This window comes from Dermochelys coriacea, chromosome 3 (assembly GCF_009764565.3).
Source record: "Dermochelys coriacea isolate rDerCor1 chromosome 3, rDerCor1.pri.v4, whole genome shotgun sequence".
Classification (NCBI taxonomy): Eukaryota; Metazoa; Chordata; order Testudines; family Dermochelyidae; genus Dermochelys; species Dermochelys coriacea.
In genome coordinates, this window is record NC_050070.1 from 148,896,986 (window position 1) to 148,912,671 (window position 15,686).

The following is a 15,686-nucleotide window of genomic DNA, read 5'->3' on the forward strand; positions in this document are numbered from 1 at the left end:
CGTGAGGAAGGAGATGGGGGAAGGAGACCTAGCATCTCATTCTCTTTCCCTCCCCATCCCACCTCCAAGCACATTTATTTTTTGTTCTCTGACCCTTCTTATTCAGAAACCTGGAAGGGCAGCACATGGAGGAAGTTTACATATGCATCCCTCAACTGCCAGGGCTGAGGGAGCAGTGCTGGGACCACTTTCAATCCTGATATTTACAAGAGGACATCTGCTCCCCCTGGGAAGAGGTGGGCTCTGCTGCCCCATAAGCAGTTGTTTATCCTGCTGGGGAAGATAACATTGAGAATGCTAACCTTCTGGGTATGTGTTTAAAAACAAAAAAAAGTGAGTGGAAAGTATGCCACAAAGACCCAAATCCTCTGCCAAGCACATTACCCAAATAGTCAGGTCATAAAGCTGCTGTAGAATTAGTGCCTTGACTGCCTTTTAGATGGAAGTGCCAATCTGCTCTTTCATATTTTCATACTCATTTCTATGTGCTTTTATACCTTTCCACCTATGCGAGTGAGGAAGAACACTGGGACCTGACTGCCTGGATTTGTACAGTTATATAGCCTTTAGCACTCACTCCAATGCAGATTAAAGTCAACGGGATGGCCCTATAATGATATTTTTATTTCACAGAGATAACTTTTCCCTGAAACTTGAATACGTTTGAGAAGTGCACCATGTAACAGTGCAAATCAGGATCAAATCCTGAAGTTTATTTTTGTAAAGGTTAGTGTTCCTGGCATATGACATATTCATGCTGCTAGAGTTTTCAAATATTAGTTATAATATTTACTTTGCTTTTGTGAAAAATGTGTTAGTTTAAACATGTCTATTCCTAAGGTAAAGTGCAGTAATTAAATTTAATTTTTTTCATTTTTGTGGTTCATTCCATCTAATTTCCCCCACAGAATGTTTATTTTTAGTGTGTATGGGATTGTACAGAGAAACAAGCAATAGTGAGGATAAATAATCTAAATAAAAATTCAATGGATATTTTAATTTTGTGGAGAAGAAATAATTACCTCTTTGAGGGGAAAAATAATTGCAGTGGCATACTTTTAGTGGGTGGGTGGTTTTTTTTTTTTTAAATCCCATACATTTCCAAATCAGTCATTTTGTGGGTGAGTGTACTGCAGAGCTCCTCATTTATCTGTTGGAGATAGTTCTGCTAGTACTGGGGGTGGGTTTTGAGGGTACATAAATGCACAAGACTACTTTCAGTGTGACATTTATGTCAGCATGTTGAAAGGAGGCCAAATTCTACTAGTCTTAAGCAAATAGTTTTGTTGGGTATGGCAGTGATCCCTAATGATAGACAGAAGCATTAGGTTTTGTCCAAGTGGCTGCAACTTTTATTATAACTTGCTAAACAAGATAATCCCTAAAAGCAGCTTGTTCTGGTAGCTGTGAAAGGGGAAGAAAAGAGTCGCCCCAAGCTGTCACCAGCCTCTCCGCTTTCAGTGTTTAGATCTAGTGCAGCCTGGCTGTCTGTGTTCTGACCAGCCTGTTTAAACCCAAGCTGTTGATGGATCCACTGAATTCCAAGATCTGCATTTATATGCAGGCTACCGCATAGCCGAACCCCACCCCTCACCATGAGAGCTTGGCATCTCTGCAAATCCAATCAGGGATCTAACTCATGCTGCTGGAGTATACAGAGATGCCATTACTCTTGAGCATAGATGGAATATCCCTCAAGCAACCTTCCAACCAATTCTTGATCTAGGTCCATATGTCCCAATCATAAATATCAGCTGCTAGAGATGATGTTATCTAGATGAAGGTGTCCAGGGTGCTGTTACAGAGTTTCCCTCATGCATCAGTGTTTGGTCATCAGCTCAACATGTTTCAATGCTAGGTGAATGTTGTCCTGCGCCCAATCTATAGTCACCAGTCTGAGCTTACCTGTCTAAACCATAGCAGTTTGGACAAACTGAATTGGCAACTGGGCACAGCTACCCTATTGCAGCCCAATTCCACTCCACTTGTGCAACTATCTTATTATCCACAACCAAACATTTGCCCCTTAGATTGAAGATGATTAACTTGAGGGAAAGAGATGAAGTATTGTTGCTAAAGCTCATAAATCAAAGGCAGTATTGTTGTAGCCATGTCATTCCTAGCTGGCTATATCATATGACACAGTGTTGAACCCATAATAGTCTAGTCCCAAGAAAAACCCAATGGTAATCTGTCTGCGACCAGCTGCCTGCTTTTGAGCTCAGTGAGCAATACTCTAGCCAACAGTACAGATCAAGAGAGGAGTCTGTTGCTCCTATCCTGCCAGGCCAATGTGCAAAACTGAAAAAAGCAAATAATGATGTGAAATTAGATGTAAATTAATGCCCATCCATAAGAAGAGGGTTGTGGTTGATGGGTGGGTAGGGAGTTACTGAAAGCCTCCTATAAGGCTAAGCTGGTTGGCTGTGAGCATTCAGTGAAGGGATAACTAAACCCTGATAGACATAAGTCCACGAGCAGATAGAGCACCCTGGCCCAATGGCTATATCTTGTTTTCCAGAAGGCCAGCTGAGGCAATAGCGACCCCAGCTTGGAATAAACAGCAGCAATAGGCCCATGGGTCCTGATCTACAAAGGCTTCTGAAAAATGACAAAAACTAAAATTGCAAGAGGGTTGTAGAGTCAGCATGCAAAACCTTCACCTACAGTTCCAAGGGAGGCAAGCAACCATGTCCCAAACCTGGACTTATGCTCATTGAGGCATACATGTGTACCTCTGTGTGTACAGTGCCTAACACAATGGAATCTCATTCTCCATAATAACTAATCATAATAATTACTTAGAGAGAAACTCTTGGAGAGAGGAACTAAAAAAGAAACCATAAAGTTGCAGCTGGCACCATAATGTACAAGGGGAAAGCTTGCTAACCCAAGGGCTGCAAAGTATCCAGAATGAGTCTTGCAGCACTGAGACGTGCATGGGTTAGCCCGTAAAAGCCCCTTAAAAAGGGAGGGCCACCATTGGCCAATAGGTACAGCAATACCATCAGGAGTCTGTGGTCACTTTCCCAAGCCTGGACTTCAACCCAGTACTGGCTTGTCTAGCTGGTTCACCTTGATATAATTACTTGCATGGATAGGTTGAGCAGGATCTGGCCTCTTGTGAAATATTATTTACTATTTATATTGTGGTAGTACCTAAAGGTGTTAACTGGAGTGGGCCCCTATGGGGCTGATTGCTGTACCAACAGAGTAAATGCCACTTTCTGCCCAGAACAACAAATAATTTTCAATAAAAAAAAGTGCAGTGCTGTTATGAAAAATTACTATGTGAAAATTACATGGATACCAACACATTCTTACTTAGCAGAGATCTGCTTCTGGTAGTCAGAGTCATATTTGCTTATTTTAGTGACTACTTTTTTCTCCTGTTAGCATTATGGAGCGAGCAAAGGTAAGAGTAAGTAAGCTGGACTCGATCCTTCTTGTTCATTATCAACAGGAATATCTACTAAGTTCTATGCAGTATTGTTGAAGCCATGTTGGTCCCAGGACATTAAAGAGACAAGGTGACAACCAGAAGAGCTGTGTTAGCTCGAAAGCTTGTCTCTCTCACCAACGGAAGTTGGTCCACTACTAGGTATTACCTAAGTTACAGTCAGTTACACCTGTGCAAAGCCACTGAAGAGAGAGGGGTTGTGCCAGTGTACCTAAATGCAGATTTTGGCCTACTGGTGATGATGTACAAAGATAACCAAGTCTGATGGCTGGGTCTCAGGTTGAGTTTGCAGGGCTAGCAGTTAGAAAAACTGATTCCCAACGTTTATCTCGGGGAAAAAAAAGTAGGATTAATGCCACTGAAACTAATGGAGTTTCACCAGTGTACAACTGTCCTGCACCTTCTCCAGTCATTTATACCTGTACAAAGTGGCTTTATAACACAGCATTGCCAACCTTAAAGGTTCAAAAATCATTAGTCACACCGAGAAAAATCATGAGATTTACAAAAATAGATTATATTGTGATTTTGGTCAATTTATCTTTTGATTTTTTTTAAAATTCATCCAGCCCAATTCATACCCCCTCTGCCAAACTGTATCACTGAGAGAGAACACTACTGCTCCGATTTGATAGCTGTAACAGTTCTGGTTGAGCACCCACTACTGGATACTCACCAGGCAGGTGTGTTTGGCCCCACATACTGGATCCAGGTGTCTCTAAGCTCCCCTGGGAATGGGCAGGCTCCAGCCACAGTCTCTGGCTTGGGCCTTTTGAGTACAATTCCCAGGCACAGACATTGTGCCTGGTTTCACTTCCAGGGAATGGATCCCTATGGTCCAGCTGCCTTGGGCCCCAGGACCAGTGTTGACTCCCCAAGACAGCCCAGTCACGCAAACATACCCTCCCCAGAAATCCACCTTGATGGGTATTCTGGTTTATGGTTAACCCTTCAGAGACATGATAGTTGAAGCAAGAAAGAGAGACTTTGCAGAAGGATTTCTAAACTAATCACTTCTTTACTCTTATACAAGTCATGAGAGCTGCAACTCTAGGCAAAATAATAAAGCACCTCTACACTATCCCTCCTTCAGACTGTTGCCACTCTTGAGTGCTCTTTGGGATTTGGTCAGTGTCTTATTAGGAGTTTCAGGTCCTTTCTGGTCCTCTCATCTCCAGCTCAGTCTTCCCTTCCTGAACATGGTTTCTTCTTGTTGATTCCATTCAGCTTGGGCTGGTCCAGCAGTCAAAAATTCCCTTTCTCTCAGAAAGCATATTCCGTTGTGTTCCCTGAAGCTCCCAGCATCTGCGTTTTTAAGAACCAGTTCTAACACCCTTGTTTCTTTGTTCCCCTTCTGGGGACTTTCCACTGCCTCAACCCTACCTCCTGCAGACAAGGTGGGGACTACTGGTTTTCCCAAAATGGCAGCCATATCATTGTTCTGCTAGGGCAAGGTTATTCAATTGTGGATGGTCTTTAATGACCATCCCATTCAGGTGCCCATTCCTTTCCCCTTAACAGAAGAGGAATGAATGTGTGAAAGACAACCGTAAGGGTGTAAATATACAAACAGGAAATCAAACTGGAATTCATAAATTCACCCAGACAAATTTCCCAAATTAGTCTCTAAGGTGCCACAAGTTCTCCTTTTCTAGTAGCATTTTACATTCACTTTGTACAGATGTAAGTGGCTATGCAAGTTGCATGGCAGTAGAAAATCAGGCTCTTAGATGTCAAGCTTCAAAATGACAGGTTTCAGAGTAGCAGCCGTGTTAGTCTGTATTCGCAAAAAGAAAAGGAGTACTTGTGGCACTTTAGAGACTAACAAATTTATTAGAGCATAAGTTTTCGTGAGCTACAGCTCACGAAATGCATCCGATGAAGTGAGCTGTAGCTCACGAAAGCTTATGCTCTAACAAATTTGTTAGTCTCTAAGCTTCAAAATGTAATTCTATTTTGGGAAAATGTTTATCTGATTTGTATTTCACTTGTGCTGTTACACATTGGTGTAACTTATTCCTGATTGACACAGGGGTGACAGGAAAATCAGGCCCATAGACCTTTCTGGAGAAATCAAAAGAGATTCTTAGCTGTTAGCTCCATAGAGTTTAAGGCTAGAAGGGACCATTAAGATCACTAGTCTGACTTCCTGCATACCAATGGCTCATAAAACTTGACTCCAGAGTTCTTGCATCAAGCCCAGTAAATTGTGGTTGAAGTAGGGCATATCTAGAGTTTGGTTACTCTTGAAATTAATGGTGTGCTATAAGTGGTTTACTGGTAGTTTTGTGATTTGAAATTTGGAACTTTTTTTTACTTTTAATTTTACTTTTATTTACTCACTGATGTAATTCTCACTTATTAATTGTCAATTACTTTGATTAACAGCTTCACAGTATTTTGGATATCATTTTGTATTTCTCATTGCATGTTTACATGTTGGTTTAATAATAAAATATAGCAGATTAAAACATTGGCCTCCCATAGGGCCATTTTTATAGTTACTTTTCAGAATATAAGACTTTTCAGAACCACAATAGTTCTGGCAGCACTTTTATCAATAGATTTGTTAGATGGCAATTGTAGTGCTGAAATGAGACTAACAGATTCTGGGAGAAACTTCACTCCAAGCAATTCTAGTGTCCATGTTCATAAAAGAAAGATATCTCTCCAGACTTATTTCAGAGTAGCAGCCGTGTTAGTCTGTATTCGCAAAAAGAAAAGACGTACTTGTGGCACCTTAGAGACTAACAAATTTATTAGAGCATAAGCTAAGTGAGCTGTAGCTCACGAAAGCTTATGCTCTAATAAATTTGTTAGTCTCTAAGGTGCCACAAGTACTCCTTTTCTTTTCTCCAGACTTAGTTTTCTCTTGCACTTTTATCACATACATTATACACTTTAGCTTTGCTCTTTACACCTTACTATACATTCAAAGTCTGTCATCTTTTTTCAGCATTTGAACGGTTGAAATCTTGGTAGCACTATAAGTCTCTAAAGGTGAGATTCCTCTGAGGTCCATAAGCAGAACTTGACTTGTATTCTCTTCTTCCTGATTATATAGAATATCCTTAGACATCAATGGAATTTCCATTCATTTAGGCCCAAATATAGAACTCAGTACTCAACCTGAGAAGGCAGACAGGGCACCAACCAGTTGTGCATATGGGAGGGGAGGAATATTCCCTCCTAGATCACAGAGTGGCTTTGGAGCCTCTTCCTGGAAGATACTCCAGGCCAATAGCGGGAGTAGCCTCTGCTACTGCTCTTCAGCCCTGCTCTTATGATGTCCTTCATGTTGTGGCAGATGCCATACTTGTATCCAGCCCCACATTCTCATGCATCAGAACCACACCTGCTCTACTGTCAAGGGAACCTCTAGAGCAGGGGTCCCCAGCGCGGTGCCCGCAGATGCCATGGCGCACCCCGGGGCATTTCTGTGCACCCGCAGCACACCCTGCCACTGAAATGACACCGAGAAGCGTTGCCCACAAGTGGCAGCAGCATTTCGGCAGCAGGGTGTCCGGTGCCCGTCACAGTCTTCTGGGAATAGCATATTGCTATTCCCACAAGAAAGGTTGGGGACCATTGCTCTAGAGCTACAGAGGAGAAGGCCAGATTTACTCCACAGAGAAAAGAGAATTTTGGATCCAAGATATGCCATGTAGATTTGTGTCAAAAAGTCTCCTTCAGATCCTTGCATTTCCCCTGAGAATTATTCATTTTTTAAAATTCACATTTCTATTTCTTTTATGAAGAACTTCCAGCTTCTTGGACTTACCTCCTTTGAAGACATACAAAATAAGCTAATTTCCTCACCATTTGCTGATACAGTAGCTACTAAAATGCCACATTTTGTCTTCTATTTAACATGATTTTAAAACTGTGTTTCTTAAAAGCAACTGGCTTCTCCTTTGGGATGACTCAGGTGTTGCTCTCTGTATAAAAAGCTCAGCCACACACGTAGATGTGATCTCATTCTGAAAAATTTCTTAATAGCAGGAGCCCTGTGCAGTGCAGCAATCCCGAGCATCCCATCAGTTTGCCTCTTTGTGCTCAGTCCCCACCCCATTTAAAGGTAGTCTTTTTTAAAAAGCTTTTAAAAAAATATTTAACTTTTGTAGGTATGACACTAAAACTTCTTCTGCTTCTGCATTAAATAAGATGTACAGGTTCTCTGAGATGGGGGAAAAAGGGATGGTCTTACAATTAATTTCTTAGTTATATTAAAAGTAGGAGCTACTTTCAGGCTGTATCCTCCCTGTTTAGTTTTTTTTTCTGCACCACTTAGGACTTCCAGGGCTGTTTTGAATGTAGCCTTTACCTGCATGCCTCTTGTACTGGTAGCATTTTCCCTTCAAAGCATCACTGCTTAGTTCTAGGGGGAGGGGTGCAGAAGCCTTTGACATTGATGTGGTTCTGCTGTGGTGTGAATATAGCAATCCTTAACTCATCTATTTAAAACATCTATTTATATTTGAGGAGTTTTAAATAGATGAGCTCTGGAGTAGAGGAAGATGTTATGCTCATTATACTGACTCTTCCATGTAGCCTTGTCAATTTAAATGGCTTCTGTTTTATATACAGAATTGACAGGTTTCAGAGTAGCAGCCGTGTTAGTCTGTATTCGCAAAAAGAAAAAGGAATACTTGTGGCATCTTAGAGACTAACAAATTTATTTGAGCATAAGCTTTCGTGAGCTACAGCTCACTTCATGGAATGCATCCGATGAAGTGAGCTGTAGCTCACAAAAGCTTATGCTCAAATAAATTTGTTAGTCTCTAACGTGCCACAATTACTCCTTTTCTTTTTGCAAATACAGAATTGAGTAGCTGTGTCAATAGTTCTTAAGCACAAAATCCAGTCACCTTGGGTCAGGCTCAAACGCCTAAAAGTCCTGGAAATGAGAACCCAAGGAGGAAGACCTGGGCTGCAACCTCACCAGTTAATGTGAAAAAAATTATTCTGTTTTCTCAGTACCTTCTCCATTTCCCATCTATAAAGGTGCATTGTAAATGGCTCTCACATATTAGCTCCCAAATGTTTCAAAGGATGGAATCTTCAGGATATCATATTAACTTTGACTTTTTATTTGTCTGTGATACTGAAGAAAATTATTAATAAAATCCATGTTACAAAAATAAATAAATGGAACTGGGACAAGTTTATCCCTGGCATAACTCTATGTTGGTGGAGTTACATCAGGGAAGAATTTGGGCAATTTGGTTTATATATTTTCAAGCTGTGGTAGTTATTATTTTTATAGTCCCTTAGGTGTACATAATGCTTTATAGTAATAATAATAAAAAAGACCCTGCTTTGAGGAATTTACAATCTAAGGCCCTGATCCTGCAAAGATTTAAGCATGTGTTTATCTTTACACATGTAAGTAATCTCAGTAACCTCAATGTGTAAAGTTAAACCTTTGCAGGATTTGGAGCCTTAGGCCCCAGTCCAGGAAACTGATTCATACAGATGGATACATGGAACCTAGCTGGACTGTGTTTAGTCATATTCCCTAATTTAGCAACCTATGCCTATGTTCTTTTATAAAGATCAGTTGGATCATTATAATTCAAATAAGTAACTCTTAGCAATCAAATAATTAAAGTAGTAACTTACTAAATAGTATTCACTTTGTGAAACAGTGACTTAATTTTTAACAAAGCATCAACATGATACCAGTCACTGGCAAAAATGTACATTTGAGTTGTGATGGAGGCATTAAGAATACACATTTGAATTGTACATTATAAGCAGATGCATCTGCATCAGGTTTTACCATCTTATATGTTCAAATTAATCTATACAGTCTCCACACCACTGTTTAGCTAGTTAGTTAGCTTCATAGTGACAGGGGGATTCTCATATCAGAAAACAACTTTATCAACACTATCAACCCACTCTTAACTAGTAAAATCTCAGAAGTAAAAGATCCCTCAATGACTCCATTGAGTTCTTTGTCCCTTTCTTAGAACAGTGGGGAGGCAGAAAGCCCCTAGCTGTGGTTTTCTAGACCTACACTAACTATATTTTAAAGTGTATTGTGGCTAACGTCTCAGCCCCATTTTATAGTTTTCCCAATTAGGATTTGCTGCCTGACGTCATGTCTGCCGGAGATTGGCTGTTCAGCTCTGATACTCAGGGCAGCTACATATTCTCTCTCTCCGACTCGCAGAGAAACTTTAAAAAGAGTTTTTGAGCCTGATCTGGCTTAAAGACCATTTCTTACACACACAGAGACCACTGGCAGCTCCAGCAGCCTAAACATCTGCTCCTTATTGAGAGCCCCCTTCCATTGCTGTTGTTCCTCCTCCCCTTTTACTGCTGCTTAGAGCTCAGGTCTTGTCCAGACCTTCGCCTCCTCTAACAATGTTTTCCTGCTCCATGGAACAACTTGTTTGATGAAATTTCCTAACCTTTTTGGGGGCGGAGGGGGGAGAACTAAGTTCTTCTCCTAGGAGAAAGCAAAGGCGAGTGGAAGCGGCAGCACCCCGGGGGCGGTGCAGCTCGCTCGCAGGCAAAGTGAGTTGCACACACACACACCCATACATAAACTTTGGAGGAGAGGAAATCCTTGCATCGGGAGCTTTGTGGCGTTTGCTGGCTGCAGGGGCTCTTGCTGTGGAAATGGCTTGGATCAGGTGGGGCTTTTTGCTCTGTGCATGTGTATTTTTGTCACCGGCACTCGATGCCGCTGAAAAGAGCAGGCTGAGGAGAATCACATACGTACTGCGCCCCAGCCAGGCGGGCTCCCCCAGCCGCCGGCTGCAGAGCTCGGCTCCTCTCCGGGGCCAGCAGCAGCAGCAGCAGCACGCTTTTAACGTCGAGCTGAATACCCGCTACAGCACCAGCACCCTAGAGCGGACTCGCAGGATGAGCAAACCGGCAAGTCCCAGCATGCAGCTCCGCTTGGGCTCCAGCGTGCAGCTCCATCACAGACCCGGTGGCCCCGCAGCCCTCTTCTCCAAGCCAGCCCGGCTGGTTCAGCGCTCCAAGCTGCAGCCACGGGAGACCCGCAGCAACGGCAGCTCCAGCCCGCAGGTTCACCAGAGGCACCCGCTGCAGGGGTAAGGCGAGCTCACCCCCCTCCGCCCCCCAAGCAGCAGAGCTTCGCAGGGTTTCTTAGTGGGCTGCGGAACTCATGAAGTTACCATGCAAATGCATGCCTCAGACCTCCCACCAACAGAGCAGGAGGGGTGGGCAGTGGCTTTTGCAGTCACCCTGGGGGGCATGTGAAGTAAGAGTGAGATTGAGCGGCGTGGGGGGGGGGGAAGGAAACTTCACGTACCTCAACATCAGAAACGAACAGCAAGTTCACAAAGGGGCGGGTGCATACGGAGGGGGGTTGATTGCCCCAAATGCAGTATCCGCGGTCGGGATATCCCAGGGACATTCTTCATTGCTATGGTTTGACTGATGGCTGGAAAGTGGGGAGTCACCCGACGTCACTGTCCTTTCGTGCCATGAGTCCCCCCCCCCACTCATTTTCTAGGCTAGCCCTGCTGCAGCGGCTCTTTAAAACGGTGCCCATCGCTGCCTCCTCGCCCCTGCTGCAAAGGCTGCAGGGCTTTGTTTGTCTTTTCCCCAGCACCTGAGCGTGGGGCTGGCAGCCAGGGCAGATTTTAGCCCTGACGGAGCTTTTTTTTTTTTTTTTTCGAGGAGAGGGATTATCCTACCATGGGGTGGGGAATCCAGGTTTTGGGGGCTAATCTTTGGGAAAGCCACAAGCAGTGCAACCAGCTCCGAAATCGGTAATCTCTCTCACATGCCCCTGCAGCTGGGCGGGGGGTTGGCTCGTCAGGTCATGTGCAAGGAAAGAGCTTGTGTGGCCCCAGCTCCATCCACAAATCCCATTCCCTTTGTGGGGGCAGGGGAGACCCCATTAGAGGAAGGTATGGAAAACAACGAGCTTCTGTTATGATTTAGAGCTATTGCATCTTTCAGATTAGGAGGTTTCTCCTGTGGGCTTTAAACTCCGTTTCCTGCCAGCTCCTGAAATGCATTATAGGGAGCAGGAGTTTGTGGAGTTCCTGTCTTCAGGCTCCTCAGTTCTTCCCGCCTTTTCCCTCCTCTCGATGGGGAACAGTATTTTCTGGAAGCAATAATGGTCCAGCTGTGAGCACTGTTGAATTACAGGGCACTGCTCTTAAAGCCCTGCACCTGGGCACAGGAACCTTGTCAAGTGGTGTGTTGGATTGTTTCCTTTCTTTACTACAGGGTGAATGTCTGTGGAGGACAGTGCTGTCATGGCTGGAGCAAAGCTCCTGGCTTCCAGAGGTGCACCAAACGTAAGTGTCTGTGTGGTAACTGGGGATGTCTGGCTAGCTGGGAGGGGAGTTGATAGCCCAAGGTGTAGCCCCAGGCACTCATTAATCATCAGGAAATTGCCCGGCAAAGTCAGAACCTACAAATTGGGGGGCGAGGGTGTGTGACATTAAAATCCCAGGCCTATGGATTATTTTGTTATTAGGCGATGAGATATTAACAAGCTCACTGAACTGTTGTTTGGCTAGTAAATTTGCTTGCTTATCTCTGTGTTTCACTTGGATTTTAAATATTTATACACTTTTGAGAAGGTAGCAATACTGTAATCTTAACGTTTGGATTTTCATTCCATTCTAAACCCCGTTTCCTGGCCCTCGCAACTTTCTTAAAGAATGAGCATTTCTCAAGTTGATTCTCTGCGCAGTGGTGGAATTTTGGGGAAAACTTTGTAAAATGTCATTCAGATATGTTTGAGTGATCAGAGTGTGAAGGAAACCGTTGCTGTTCATGTGTTGTGACATTTGTGAGTGGAGAGAACTTGGGACTTGAATGGGGTAGAGAAGCCCCCAAACATGCAGAAGTGGGGGGTAGTTACTCTGCAGCATATACCCTCCTGGCTCCAGAGATGCATGTGAGAACCACATGGTCAAGCTCTGCAGAGGGGTGGAGCTGGAAAATGGCCATGCTGTAAGGCATCCTCTCTTGCATATCTACAGGAATTAACTGCATAAAATAATTCTGGGTGGGTCAGCATTATTATTCCTTGCGCAAGGAACCCTTGCTGAGTGGGGCAGGATTCAGGGGTGGCTGTAAACTTCTTAGCAGATGTACTGTTATCCTGGGTCTTGTGAAGAGTTGGAAGCTACTGCAGGGACTCAGGCTCTCCACATGGATGGCCTAGCTTCTGCTATGTATCCAGAAAATCAAACAGACCCTGAAACATTGATCAATTTAGCAGTCAGCAGTTTTGTTTGTTTTTGTTTTGGTTCCCTATGTGGGATTTTTCCAACATAGTAGGCAATGTGGCTCTCAGTCCTTAGTGAGGTCATATATCTTTGACCTGTATGGAAAAATGTGTTAAGAACTTTAAAAAAAAAAAAAAATAATAGAATGGGTAGTTAAAGAGAATACACAGAGTACACCGTTTCCCTTCCCAATTTCCTTTACATTGAATGCAGTCTTTCAGACTTGCATGTCCTCAAAAATGTGTGGATTGAAATAAATGTTGCTGTGTTTATTTCAACAATTAAATGTTTAAATAAACATTCAAGTAATAGATTGAATGGCTGATTACATATATATGTAAGGAAACAGAAATATTTTAATGTGATTAATTTCAGGGCTTGAAAATCATACCTGATACTAAGTCACTAACATGGGTAAAAATACCTGCATCACCAAGCTCCTGCAATTTAAGACATAACACAGTTGTTCGCTGTGTATTGTATTTAATTGCAATGTGTTGACAGTCAAATATTTTCAATACATTAAAAAAATTAACTTACTACATCACATTTTTCATTTTTATACCTTCTTTCTCTTTCTGGCTTCATTCCACTTCTTTTCTCTTGTATTTCCATCAGTCATTAGCGCCTCTCTCTCTTTAAGCAGTTTCAGTGTCCTTTTCCTCTGTATAATAAAGAAAGCTATAAAGGGATATAGAAATTGTGTTGTCTTCTCTCCTATAATTTCTGCCTCTTTCACTTTTCCAAATTAGCCACTGATTCTTTCCTATTTTCTGCTTTATTACTCTTTTCTAACTTCCAAGCTCCTTGCACCTATCTTGATGCTGAATGGCTTACTCAATTCATTTTCCATTTTAATACATATGGCTTGAAAAATTTATCAGACACCTAATGGACAGAAAATTAGCAGGGAGAACAATCTTTCTCTCTAGTCCTCCCTCCTACTTTAGAGTCTCTGATTTTGGCTCCCCCTCACCAGTGATTATCTTCAGTGTTTGTCTCTGCTGCTACTCAGTTTCCCAAGATGTAGTACAGTGACATTGACCTGGGTCTTCTGACCTTGGCCTACACTTAAAAATTAGGTTGACCTAGCTATGTCAGTCAGGGGTATGAAAAAACCCACACCTCTGACCGAAATAGCTGTGCTGACCTAACCCCCAGTGTAGATGCAGATGTGTCAATGGAAGAATGCTTCTATGGATGTAGCTAATTTTGTTTGGGGCATGGTGTTCCCACATGGAAGGAAAAAACCCTTCTGTTGGTGTAGGCTGAGCCTGTGCTGTAGAGCTATGCAGGCATAGCTATGCTGACATAGCTAAGCTGGTATTGTCTCCATAGTGTAGACATGGCCTAAATAATGTTCACTTGGTTGCAACTTGGCAAAGCTATGTACAGCACCAGAGGTGCTAGAGATGTAAGTCTGAAGATGTAGGGTGATAGCACTATGTTAGCTTAGTTTTGGAAGGTTAATTCCACAGCCATAAGAGCCAGAAACCTCCTTTTTTAAAAGAAAGCGTGGATGTGCAGAAGTTGATGGATTTCACATATAATAACTACCCCCCTCCCAAGTTTTTTGAGCCCTGATTAATAATTATTTCCTTACTGGAATGGCTGTATTTGGTAGGGGACACCTTCCCACATACAGAGCCCTCTGCAGGGGTGGCTGGGCCTGTAGTGCCTCCTGTTCCAGGGGGTGGCAGTCCCTTTGAACAGCAGCTGCTGAGCTTCCCCCTGCCCCCAGCTGCTTTAATGGCAGTAGTTGGTACCCCCTTTCCCCAAACAATGGCAGTAGGGGCACTGGAGCTGATTGTGTGCAGTCTTAGGAAGATATCACTTACACATGATGTACTAAGTGGGTAAGTAGATTTTTCAAGCTCTGGTTATAAACTACATAGTTTGGAGCTACACTGCTTGCTATGTTTACAAGTGTTACCACCTCTGTTGAGCTTCTTGATCTTACAATCTGTTCCTGCTTCAGCGGGTGAGTTTATGCATTCCTGTAAGTAACCAAACAGCTTTGCAGTTAATTGCCTGTGAGTAAATGTGCACCACATCCAACTTTAAGCATGGGATTTTCTCCTGGAATGCTCAATCTTTCTTTCTTTTCTTTTTTAAAGCTTTATTTTAAAATAAATTTTCAAACTTAGCAAAACTCTGCTGCTCAGCAATCACATACTTACTGTGTAATAAGTATGGAGTTGTAAAGTTCTGCTTTAAAAGAAAATGTGTTTAGAGCTGTTTGACAATGGGAAAATAACTTCAAACCAGCTGAGAAGATTTTGCTCAGCCTCTCAAAAAACATTCACCTTTAGATACAGACCACACATGGAAAATTTGAGCCCAAACAATAAATATTTTGGAAAGTTGTGAGCATGTGAAATGGACTTGGCTGTAGTGGTTGTAACAAGTAAAAGTGCAATAATAAGGCACTGTCAAATTTTGAAATGTCACTCAATTTTTATAATGCATTTAATAACAGCACTTGGTATTTGTTGCATTTTGAAAGCATTATGCAAACACACACTAATTTAATTAATTTTCCAACATTCCTTTGAGGCAGCTAAAAAAGCATTATCCCTTTTGTTAGCAGATAGGGAAATGAAGGCAGTGAGAGAGGTTAAATGTGGCCTTGGGCAAGTCACAACAACTGATTGGCACAGCTGGAATTGGAAATTAGGAGTTCCTGGCTCCCAGCCCCATACCCATTCCATTGGGTCATATTATTTTTCAGCTGTGGTATTTGATAGTTGGCAAATTCCTGTCTATTGGGTACAACTTCTCTTTATAGAATTACCCCTTTCTTTCATTTTGTTTATAATTACAAAGGGCTTTTTTTTTTTTTTTTTTTTTTTTGTACTTGGGAAATTCCAAAGATTACTCTCTGCTGTTTGCAGTACTTGGAATCTCCCAAACAGTGCATGAAAGAACTTTATAATTATAGCAGAAAGAGATAGGCAGAGGAGAATTTAAAATATATTATAAACAGTACACTC

The 15,686-nt window shown here is 42.4% G+C and overlaps 1 protein-coding gene across 6 annotated transcripts in view; it reads left to right on the plus strand.

Moving 5' to 3' along the window:
- The first annotated feature begins 9,603 nt into the window (after nucleotides 1-9,603).
- Nucleotides 9,604-15,686, plus strand: part of LTBP1 (latent transforming growth factor beta binding protein 1) — a 391,697-nt gene continuing 385,614 nt past the window's right edge. For 4 of the 6 annotated variants that reach the window (XM_043511538.1, XM_043511537.1, XM_043511539.1 and 1 more), the window contains exons 1-2: nucleotides 9,646-10,530; nucleotides 11,681-11,751. In XM_043511538.1, the coding sequence (XP_043367473.1) occupies nucleotides 10,091-10,530; nucleotides 11,681-11,751 (511 nt within the window). In that variant the 5' untranslated portion in view covers nucleotides 9,646-10,090. Of the gene's footprint in view, nucleotides 10,531-11,680; nucleotides 11,752-15,686 lie in introns of all 6 variants that reach the window. The other 2 variants (XM_038397049.2, XM_038397051.2) reach the window with 2 other exon arrangements.